Here is a 12,520-nt window from a genome sequence, read left to right on the forward strand (position 1 = left end):
GCAACGGTTGAAAATACTACACTGCGCAAATAGCATTCTAGGGAGAGAGAGAGAGAGAGAGAGAGAGAGAGAGAGAGAGACAGAGAGAAAAAGTTACTCCACCACCGTATTCATTAATTACCGCCGCAATCTTAACTTCACAATTTTCGGACCGGATTTCCTAACAGCTTCATTTTACGTCTTGTTCTTCCAGGACCGTACCGGACTGAGCAATGGGTTGGACATGCGCTCGCTCGAGCACTGTCTGAGCGACATTATGCGAAACGTAGGCGAAGCATCGCAGCCGGATCATCTGAAAGGTAAGTCCGGTCGCACCCGTAGACCACAATCGAATCATCCGCAGTATCCGCAGATCTGATAGGTAGGAACGCCAAACTTTGCAAGAAACCCGGCAATAGTAATGGCACCTAGGAACTGGAAACTTACCTATGTTTGGTGCGGCGTTCACACTCTGATTCACAATTATACTTGGAAAAAGCATTTAAAAAGTGTACTATTCTCAACCGTTAGACACATGCCTGGGTTTTTGGGGTAATCTTCCCCATCAGGTTGCTTTTATGAGCTGTCTGTTGAGATCAAAATTAGCGTACGATATTTCATGTAAGCTCCAGCACCAAAAACCCTTTAGCCCATTTTGGAACCTTCAAAAAGGGCCCGACTGCGGATGTGGAAGGTTAAAGGTCCTTGGAAAGAATTTTTTGGACGAGGAATTTAATTAACATTCGGACAGATTACCTTCCACCGGGCAAGGACAAGCAGGACAAGGGAATGCCGGAACTTTCTCCATTATCGATCGAGCATCATACATTCGAGAACTTTTTTCTAGAGCCACTTTTTTTGTTTTGTTGTTTATGTTGGTTGCTTGGGGATGTTTTTTTTTTGCTGTGTGTATGTGCTATATTTGCAAGATTGATGATAAGCTCAAGCATGATTTTAGCTTTTTTTCTAACGTCTCGTATGAAGCACGCTACGGTCACATTCTTTACAGCCCTACCTTCAGGGCACAATCTGGAATATTTCGAGCAGATTGGATGGTGCTGTGGTTTTGCTAGCAAAAAGATAATTTGAATCGATAAACAGAAAGCACAATAATTCCGGGGCTTTTTTTATGCAATTTTATTGGAACCTTATCTTTGTTTTTTTTTGCATTAGTACAGCTGTTACATTGGCGTAGCCATGAATCATGCGTAAAAATGTAGAAATTTTTACAAAAAGGCTTTTGGAATTTTTATTAACCATCATGAGATGGTGATTATAATGGTAGAAGCTGTAGATGTTAAGAATGTTCAACTCATTGCTGGTGATTATAATGGATGCTGCTAAGAATGTTAGCCTTGCTTCTGGGAAGGAATAGTTAATTAAAAGCTTATGTTCTAACATCCAAAAAGCTTGCTTTCATGCTATCTTTCTGCAGTTTGTCCTGATAACTTCTTGATAACTTTTCATGTTCCTCTTGTGCCTTTGTTATCATGGCCATGTTTGTTTCCTTTTCGTTTCACCGAATAATATCCTTTCTTGATCATTTTTTAAACTTTATGCTTTTGCTCGAGCGCACTAGCATAACCTTTTGCAACATGATTTTCTTTTACAATGTTGGCACACCAATTTTCCTGCTGGTTTTGTTGATGTTGACTTATGGGTGGTGCTGTTTTCATTGTACCCAAGTAATCGACAACCTCTGCTCGGCAGGTGGTTTCACCTTCAATGCAGGCAGTAGTAGAAAGAGAAAGGGGATGTGTGTGTTTTTAGAAATCGTAGGATGTGCTGCGCTGAACTGGCCATCAAAACACACTCCGACTGTTGACATCAACGAAACGATGCCAAAAACAAGTGTTTCCGGCTTTGAAACGATGGCAACATTTCCCGGCAACACGATTGTCTTAGACTTCCGCAATAAGAGCAAACAGCTGCCCGTATGGTGGCAGCTTAAATGGTAAATGGTTTGTGAGGATGTGTGGTGTACGTTGCTACCAGTGCTACCTATTAAGCTTGTTGAGCACACACACACACACACACAAACTGCTCACAAATTCTGCATTGCGGTGACAATAGCAACGACGCTGCAAGTGACGGCCAACTGGCCAAGATGATGAAAGCACAGGCACAGTGTGTATCTAAAGCAAAATGGCATTCCAAATTTACAGCCAAATGTTGTCTCATGCTCCGCAAAGAAGATGACTGTCCATTTCACTAGTAGGTATAATACATAGGAAAGTGAATTGCTACAGTTTAAAATGATTATTTTAATTGAAAAGAAAGTTATACAATTTAAGAAGATATTGTTAAAATATTTAAACTATTATTTGATTCATCCAACCATACAAGTCTTCTGTTGTTGTTACATGAAACGATATGATCTTACCATACGTTTTTTTTTCTTCTCTCTTTTAAAACCATTCTCACCACAAATTCAAAAATCCAGGCTTTCATTGAAACAGCAGAAATGCAAACAAAACAAAAAAAAAACACCCAAGCTTCTAACCTTACACAGAAATATCTCGTAATCCATGTCGTCCCGCAACAAACGAAGCACAAATAAAAGGTTTAAAATCAAAGAACATCTTATTAATATGCATGGGAAAATTTTTCACTCAGCATCGAGCGTATGGGAAATCCGCTGGGAAGCTGGGGCAAATAGCAATGACAAAAACCATTGCTTTCGGTAGCTTTGGTCCCGATGCCGTTGGCGCGCCGCTGTCGGTGTTAGTCTCCGAGGAATTGCAGGCGAGTCGTCGTCGATTTTTCTTTTACCACACGCCCGGCTTACGGTGGTAAAGATTGGATTCCACTCATATGATGATACCTTATGCAGCTCAGGATTGTGGGGAGAGATTTTTGTCGCTACCCCTCTTTCCTTCTGATCCCCCTCATCCCCTAATGTCCCCTTTCTGTTTTCCCTCAATGCGCGTTGGCTGATAGAAACGGACTGGCGGAAATGGTCGAAATTCGTTTCACACACTAAGGAAGCTGAGCTGTCGCACGCAAACCTTCCTCCTCCCAATTCGGAACGATGTTGGTATGATGTTCTTTTCCTGCTATTCGACGGACGATAACACACAGGGTGTTACCGGTGTTCTTGTTTTCTTGGCAATGCGTGAGCAAAATCTATCAGCATAGTGATTTCCATCTATTTACTCTGCCGGCGTGTATGTGTGGTCTATTCGCCATGTACCGACAGTGGCCCAACCAGCATCAACCACTTACGAAATGGACATGATAGCTAGCAGTCGAAACAGTAATCACCTTTGCCGATGAATCTGTGATTGAGTGTGACTTGATCGAATTTCGAATGTGACCGCCGACGACACACTCCACGAACGTGATGATGACTTGTGTCGCAGCGGTGAATAGATTTTTGGAGCGAACGAGCGAAAACGCTTTCCATAAATTTCCGCACCGTGTTTTTTTTTTGCTAGGCAAGGTGATAAAGCGAAGGGAAATTATATTTTCATCTTGCTTGGCGCATCTTTTCACTGAGGCTGAGTGCGCGATATTGCGCTTTGCGTGTTCGCATGTCGTGCGATTCACGTGCACGTGTTACCTGCACGTGTTATTTTCCTTTCGGGTTTCGGAATTGTGATTGGGATAAATTATCGTGTGCCTGGAGTGGTTCCATAAATTTTCCCAAAAACTAATCGAAACATTCACTTTCGGTGTGGTTCGTGCCTTTTGTGCTTCGTGCACGCTCAGTAACAAATAGTTCGAATGCAGCGGGGAAAAAGGAACAAATTTTCCTGCATCTGGTTGAGTGCATTTGTTGCGGTTGCACACACGCATAACGGTTGGTACTTTGTGCACGAGACTTTGCTTCGGAAGGTGACCCCCGCTCCCAGGGCAAACCGATTGCAATGCATCGAATGCACCACAAAATGGTCCTAGCCACGCATATCCCAAACCCGGGCGACCATTATTGCTGCTAGTGCTACGCTGCACCGGGACTATTAATCATCTTTCCCTTTTTCCCGACATAACGGACCATGCAAAAGGAAGTGGAAATGCATCGCGTCGCGGAAAACTTTTACTCCCCTTTCGCGTGGTGTCTGTGCAAGCTCTTTCCACCCACCAAAAGAATGTACAACAAAAACAGACAGCTAAGTCAGTGAAAGGACAAGGAAACAGTGCCGGATGATTTTCCCAACCAGAGCCCAACTTACCCAGAGCATTCGGGCATTAGCTGGTGTATATGTAAAAGCAAAATAAAGCAAAAACCCGTTTTTGGGTTTTCGGACTGACTGAAAATGAAAAGAACTCGTATATGCACTATTGCGCCACCTCTTAGCCGAAATAGAAAACCATCCCCCCAAAACGATCTCACCCACTGGCTTCCGGTTTGTGGTTTTCTTCCGTCGGTTTAACTTTTCTTTCTTTAGGGATCGTAACGTCCGTTGCAAGACATACAAGCGATCGTGCAACCGACCGGTGTCGCGTCGTGTGCATCATGTTGGTGGTGCTGCACTAAACGTGTGGTTGTGCGGTCCTCAAGTCATGTGACAATGGCCAAAGCACGCATCAGCCAGGCAAGTTTTGTATCCCCGAAGCTGGAATGAAGCAGCCGGCGTAAAGTTTGTTTGTGAGTGCACTTTTCCCCACCGTTTTGGTAGAGTTGTTGGTTGCTTGGCTGCTGCTTGGTAGGTGCCTGCAAAAGTTATCCCATTTCGATGGCACCTCTGTTGAGTCCCGGTGGATAGGGAACGAGCGCTCGCGCGTGTGCGGAAGATGCGACAGCTTAAATGGAAATCGGAAGGATGCCCACGGGAGCTTTGGGTTGTATTAAAATTTTCCCGTTTTTCCACCGGAAGGTGAAGTTATTTTTATCTGTCAGGATTTCGATCGTATTTGTAACTGTCACAAAGCGCTGGGAGTTATTTTGCCACTTTGGTAGGAAAGATTTTATACTCTTTTTTATGCGGCGCACAGGAAAAAAACGGTTTGATTGCTTTATGCGTTTTACCATTCGTTTGAGCAGGTTCGACGTGTTAGATCCTTGGCTTGGCGTTGGTTTATGCGATGGGAATAGAATTTCTACAAAAAAAGTAAGAGTATGTTTTGAATGCATATAAAATAGTTTTAACTTTTTCAAACCAATTTTATTCTTCTTATAAGGTTCAAAACTTTTGAACTGCGAAGGAGAGGTTGTTTTAAATCTTCCAACTTTATACCAAACGCTTAGCATGATGCTCCACATTTTTTGTCTTTCAGTAAACACTTTATAATGTTTCATAAACGTACCGATTCATTATAATCATACAAAGAGGGAATATTTTTTCTTGCTTAAAATAACAGAATCGTTCAGTAAGCTCAATTTGAAAAAAGTTTCTTCCATTGCAACATTCACGTTTATTGATTTTAACCATCACTCCACGAATTCGGTACCGTGAATGAGTGTAGGCGGTTCGGTGATCTTATCGAAATCAGTTTGTATTTCGGTAGCGTGCAATTTTGCCTGTTCCAGAACCATCCCACATAAATGGAGAAGCTTCGCCCGGTAGCAAGTGATGAATAAAATAAACAGCGACGAAAGCGCACGAATATCCTGCAAACGATAACAGCTTTTCATCATCAAAAACCATTGGCTAGCAGAGTATGGGTGGTATAAGAAACAAGTTCACTCCGTCCAACATCCCATCCAGCCGCGTGGTCTCATGGACAAGACACTTGCAAGCACAAACGAACATGGGAAAGTGAGAGAAAACTTGAAATAATGAAAAACGATGTTCGTTCGCCTTGGGCGTTTGTCGATTCTGCACCCCATCAGCAACGGGTACAACGCAGGCAGGAGCGAGCATTTCGTTAACTGGACACGGCATAAATGTTGAGTGGGAATAAATGAAGAAAAAAGAAAGCGTGCAATAAGAAAGAAAACAAAAAAACTTCCCATCTCCACAGAGAAAACTAACCACTTTCTCCAAAATATGGCAGAGATTGTCTGCCATTTTATCAAGCTGAAAGTTTTTTTGTGTGTGTGTATATTTCAGTTTCATTCTGTGTGCGCTTTTCTTCGAACGTAAGAAAGCTTTGATAGTTTCACTCCTACCGAACGTTCCCAACCGACCAATTTTGGCCTCGATACGGTTGTTTGTGTGGTGAAAAGAAAAATCTTGTGAACCAACGTGTGCAGCACATGCAACGACTGAAAGGGAATGGGAAATAAATTTTATTGTTTTCCGGAAAGCTCTGGAAATCATCAGTCTTTGTTTGGTTCTGGTTTTGTGGGGAAAAATGGGGCACAAACGATAGGCAATTCTGTATCTGGCACGTCTGTTTCTATGCTTAAACAAGTGCGTATGGTTTTGATAAAAGAAAAATAAATTTCACTACTCACTACGCATTTCTTTCATTACTGTTCGTTGATTCTATGAAAGGCTGCTGAGAAAGGAAAGCTTTCGTTTATTAAATTTCATTAATTTTTAGTGAAATTTAACGCAACTATTGGGTGAAATTTGTTAGACAACTGATCAATCTATTATAATTTTGCATCGTAATTAATTACGATTAAGTTGATGACACTTTTCACCAACTCTGGACATTCGGAAACGCTATTTCTTGTTCCAAAGCGTCTTTAACTTCACAATATTCGCTTCGCACAATTCACTTCGTTCGTAGGCACAAAATAAATAAACATAAATGAGGAGCAGGAAGAAAAGCGAAGCGTCACTAAACAAGCATTCAAGTAACGTTTTGCATTTGTTAGCTTCTTGTGCGATTATGCAAATTTTTCTCTCTTTTTTTTTTGTTTGTTGTTTTTCTTTCTACTACTGAAAGGCTACGACACGTTTGTCCAAGTCTTATGGAAATATAGGCTGGATTAATGTAGGTTGCACCAAAGGAAAAAAAGGACTGTGAACCACCAAAAGCAAACGTTTAATAGGAAAAACAGATTTCTTCAAACACTAAGTGAACTTCCGATTGCGAGCTTCCGATAGATTGTAATTAATTAGCGCACCGGTGTGCCGAAGGAAAGGTCACCTGTCCGAATCGAATGCGACAACTGTTGGGTGTGTATGCTTACGATTCGAGCGGCGGCACCGTAGGCGGTAACGCCGATGCAAATGAGTTTGTCAGCTTGGGCTAGTAACATGCAGAAAATGAAATCGAGGAAATAACCGGAAGGTGCCGTAGTGAGACAGACTTTAGATTCGTCTTTTCTTCTTTTTTATTCGCATCTGCCCTCTGCCAAAGCACGGTACTAGCGTAACGTAAATCCATATTTTCTTCTGCGCTCTGGTCAGATTTTCCGGCCATGTTACGGGTGTGTTTAGGTGACTCGTCGGTACACCGTGCGCTACCGTGATTGCGTTCACCGAGGCAAGAAATTACAATAATTTCTATTTAAAATGAACCGCCTTTTTTTGATGACCGGGTAGGCTTGCGCATTACTGTGTTTCATGAATTAATGGTATGTATTTTGTTTATGCTAGAATGAGGAAGAAAATGTTCTCTATCTCAAATTTTTTACAGTTTAAAACGAGCACAAGAAATGTTTAACTATTCTTTGGAGAAAGACAGAATACATTTAGCAATTACTGCTGAAATTATTTTGTTAATATTAATAGAAATGAAATATTTCTATTAATATTAGGCCTGGCCATCATAAAACATGTCACCCAATTTTTTATTAAAACTTATTCTCATGCAACACCACATCCACCACGTACAATTAATGTTTTTCGAAGTTTACTACACACATACATATTCTGTCTTGTTCCGCTTGCTGCTCTTTGCCGGTTCGGAAACATTTTCGTTCCTGCTCACATCGCATCCCAATTGACATGTTCGCGTCGACATGTAAGGAATTTCGAAATTGATTCAATAAAGTGTGCGCAACATTGTTGTGCCGGTGGAAATGAACATTTACATGAAAGCTCAATAAAAATTCCGCGCACTTGCTGCAGAAAGCGTTTTGCAACAAAAACGGGAAATCCGTTCGGCATATAGCTTTCGGTGGAGTTTCGGACTGTTTCGGGGCGATTTGAAATCGGGCTTTCGTGAGTTTTAGTATTTGGAGAGTTACGTTGTTCTTTTGAAGGTAACTTTTGAATGCTTCCTTCGAAATCATGAACTGAAAAAAAAACTTCTTTTGGAAATCGTATTGGAATGTATGCAAATGAACATGTTGTTACATGAGATGAACCTGATTGTCGACGTTGCTTCGGTTGCGCTGAATTTGGAGAGTGTAAAATGTGAAAGGATTGTTACGATCGTAATGCGTTCACACATATTGGAATGACATTTTTAAACGAGGAAAAAATGCTGCAATACTTTCTTGGTAGAGTTTAAACCGTGCGTCAGTTAAGAAATCTATTTCGTTGATAAGATTGGATACTTTTTTTAAATTTAATACCCGTCAATCGTAAATCAAATAGATTACGAAATTTAGATGTTGTTAACAAAAACCGGTATACGTTAGGAGCTTTTTGGCATGTAATAATTCAAAATTCGTACTAGACTTTCAGGTTTTTGTCTCTATCTCTCTCTTCTTGGCCTGCTCATGTTCGAAGAACATGGAGGTTGCTAATCCGTTTCCAGAAAATGCGGTCTAGGACTGCAGTCCTCTATCTACGACTGCATCCGATCTCCAACAGGTTCGACTCCATCTGATCGAGAGAACGAGCTCGCTATGTTCCTCTCCGCCTCGTGCCGAACGGATGCTGGCGAGCACCTTCCTTGTGCGGCATGAGTCCGGCATCCTCATCACGTGCTCCGGTCTTTTTTGACAACCGTCAAGATATCTGCACCGCCAAACAGCTCAGCTAGCTCGTGGTTCATTCTCCTTCTTCACACGCCCTGCTCGCAAACACCTCCAAGGATTGTCCTTAGCACTAGCCGATCGAAAATGGCAAGTTCATTGGCGCCCTCCGTTAGCATAGTCCAGGACTCGTACCCGTAGAGGACTACCGGACGTATCAGTGAGCGATACATCGTCTTCTGGATCGCAAGAGTTTGTGGAGCCCGTAGTTGGCACGACTTCCCCGAACAATGCGCCTTTGGATTTCGTTGCTCATGTTGTTGTCCGATGTTACGATCGTACCAAGGTAGCACAACTCCTCTACCAGCTCGAGATCGTCGCCCTCAACTGATATTCTGCTTCCAAGTTGGGCTCTATTACTGTCAGAGCCTCCGGCAAGCGTTGTTCCCAATCCAATTTTATCGGCCTCGCGTGTTAGTCGGGTGTACGTGTCGTACACCGCCGCAAATTTACATCCGATGATGTCGATGTCATCCGCGAAGCCGAGAAATTGGAGAAACCGGGTAAAAACCGTGCCCCGGATGTCGAAGCCCGCGCTTCGCATGACACCTTCCGGAGATTCGAACGATTCTGACAGTAATGTTCGTCACTCGCACCTTACATTGCACCTTGTCCATAGTGGCATTCCCACTTTCCCTTTACATTCTATGAATTTATTCTATGAATTTTATTCCAATTGTTAATGGTTGTTTTTTGGGTAGCTGTCTTAAAAAGTACTGTGTTTTCAAACTTATCCTTTTTTAACTTTTTTTTTCAATATTATTGTAATACTGCATCGATCGAAAATATAAATCCAACGATAAAAAAGCTTTTGGATAATATATTGATTTAGTTGAGTTAATATGTTTAGATTTTTCGAAATATTTTTTTTTTTACACATGAACAATAAAATTCTCTTTCTTGGTTGTCGTTATAGGTACGTTAACTTCCCCTTTCTTCGAGTATTGTAAGTAATTTCAATATCTTGTAATTTATTATATCAAGTTTAAACGTTAAAACTTTATTCAAAATTGAACCAAAATGCAAAACGTTGCTTTAACATGTCTTCCGAGACCGTCATCGATCTCTAAAATATTTAAAATGGTTGTTTCCTCAACAATTAGCAGCAAGCCGCGATGATGGTAATGATAAAAAGTGGCCCATAATCCTTCACCGGCTAAGCTCACTCCAAAACTCACTCTCTACAGCGTACTATGGCTGCGAGTACGGGTTCTGGCATGAAACTAATTACCTTCTAATTAGTTGTTTTTCCTTTTTCCAACTGATATACGCCTCGTTCGCCTGCTACCGTACCGAACCGCGCTGGTCAGCTGGTCTTCATCGTACCGAATTCATTCATTTAGTAAAACGAAAACGCATCTTTTTCCCCGTGCTCGATTCTGATGATAAATGAAAAGCAATCCACTCGAGCAATCCATCTGCTGGTGCTTACCAGTACGGACGAAGCCAAGCCGGCCATCCGCCTGCATGGTAGCCGTAACAAAAGGGAGTTGAAACTAGCGTACAGTTTGCATTTCGGTTTAGGGGCGGACGGGGCTAGACGTGGTGCGAGCAAAGCACACCTGAGTGTCACCGGTTTTCCTTCGGATTGCCATTTCAAACACACGGACTGCAGTGGAGAGCTTCTGGTTTGCCAGCATTTTTCTTCCACTGTCACAGCTTAAGAATACCGTTTATTGTTTGTGCGAGTCGAAGAAAATCTTACCTGGTAGTGTAGATGGGGTTTTGCATGAAATACAGCAGAAATTCGCAGGAAAAAAGGGGTAGTGTTTAATTTTCTGAAGTGCCTTGTGACCTTGTTTTTGTAACAGGCAACACTCTATTTCGGTAGTTCTTGCATCGCTAAACCGGAAAAGATTTTTTTTTGCTTTTCCAAAGCGATCCTGTTTTCGGATAAGCAATTTTCCCAACTCTATGTGAGCCGCTGGGACAGTTCAGGTTTTTGTGGCGAATGGTTACTGATGGAACATGGTTGAGATGCTGCAGGAAACTCATCATCTGCAGGCGGTGTGTTCTTAGGAAAGATAGTTATTTCGTTTTTTTTGTTTTGTCACTTTTCTCACTTTTATCATCGTACAACAGATGTTTAATGCTGAGATGAGAGATGACCACTCCTTTGTGATTAATAATCATTCTCTGCAATGGTCACTCTCGAGTATTACGAATGTATTTTACCACGGAACAGAACCGTTTCAGGAGCTATGAAATCGTTACCTAAGCCATTCGTCACATTTTACCTCAAAAAACGTTTGGTTTTTGTAAATGATTACGCGGAATGGCTTTACATTTTGAGGTTGGTTTTTTGATGATAAAATGTTTGCAATAATATTCAGATCTGCTTACCATTTACTTGCTTGTAGTCATTAACGGCGAATTATAGCAAGAGCAAAAATTTATACTAAAATATCAAAAGAACAAATTTTAAAGACAAAACTGACAAATAATTCATTAATACTTTACTATTATAGTTAAAGCAACGAGAAAGTACTTTTAAAGATTTTTGAAAAATTTTCATCATTTAAAAAATGAGAAGTATAAATCAGTTCATTTCTACCGTACTCCAATGCAGACGTGGAATAGCTTATACAACGATAAAGACAACGATTAATTGGTTTCCCATCGGTATTGAATGGGACATTTGTCGTGCCGGGCTTATGTGGCAGCCGATACTGCTTCTGCGTCGTTACGAATGATACCGTGGTCCTGCTTCTCGAATGCATTCTCATGTTGGTACCGTAATCTTCGTGGAATTGATTTCAGTAAATCACAATTATCTGGTTTACTGTGACTAATTTACATTTGCCACTGAATTTCTCTGTTTCCCGGGGCAAATGATATTGGTTTCGCGTTTCGTTGATATCTACTGATATCTACTGATCTTTTTTCTGTTTTTTCTCCGGGAAAATGTTTGACTGGGTATTGTTCAGCATTTCCCAGCAATTTTGTACATTTTAACCATTAATTGTACATTCAAAAGAAACGCTTATACACAACATCTATTTGTTTTATCCGTTACATGCAATAATTAGAAATTCATTTTAAATGGATTTCAATTATAACATTTCATTCCTGGTAGTTTGTTTGACAATTGCAGGTTACTGTATTTATAACAACATTCGATTATTTGTTTAGTCATTTATCTAACCCAATACTCAACATAAAATCGATACGCAACGAACAGCATTGCCTTTGTTCCCTTAAAAAAACATTTGCATGGGCGTATTGATGTTGGAAAAATTCCGAGAAAAATCGAAGACTTCATGACGTTCATGGTAAGACCTTAATCCGGGACGGACGTATTACTTCTATCATTTCCAGCTCATCAAACACAACTTTTTTTCTGTTGGCCGTAACGTGTAGCCGGCCAGTACCAAACAAATCGATTGATTAAGTGCGAATATCTTCCGGCTCAAATCAAATGTTCGTCCAGAAAGTTTTTTTTCTTCCTGCAGAGCCGTCTTCCATCCACGTTGACTCCAAAAGTTGCGAATTGTCCATATTTATCGAGAGCATCGAAAACAAAAAAAAAGCGAGAAAACACAACATGTCGAGGAATTTTATCTCCGGGGGATCGGTCGAATCCCGGAAATCGAAACACTAATCCTATTGCCAAAGCCTATTTGCTAGCTTCGGGATGCCACTGTACCGATTTGTCTTGCCCAAAAAGACACAAAGCAACAGCTGGATAAGGAGTGGCGAGGCTTTATTTCTCGACGAGAGTCTGCTACTATCATTTCGCAATTCGCTTCGCGATTCGACGTTCGTTAGGGTAAA

The 12,520-nt window shown here is 41.2% G+C and overlaps 1 protein-coding gene across 6 annotated transcripts in view; it reads left to right on the forward strand.

Moving 5' to 3' along the window:
* LOC125765772 (cytoplasmic polyadenylation element-binding protein 3) overlaps positions 1–12,520 on the forward strand; it is a 220,136-nt gene that overhangs the window by 46,253 nt on the left and 161,363 nt on the right. For all 6 annotated transcript variants that reach the window (XM_049431233.1, XM_049431232.1, XM_049431230.1 and 3 more), the window contains one exon: positions 194–299. In XM_049431233.1, coding sequence (XP_049287190.1) covers positions 194–299 — 106 coding nt within the window. The remainder of the gene's footprint in view (positions 1–193; positions 300–12,520) is intronic.

Source organism: Anopheles funestus, chromosome 2RL (assembly GCF_943734845.2).
Source record: "Anopheles funestus chromosome 2RL, idAnoFuneDA-416_04, whole genome shotgun sequence".
In the NCBI taxonomy this organism is placed as follows: domain Eukaryota; kingdom Metazoa; phylum Arthropoda; class Insecta; order Diptera; family Culicidae; genus Anopheles; species Anopheles funestus.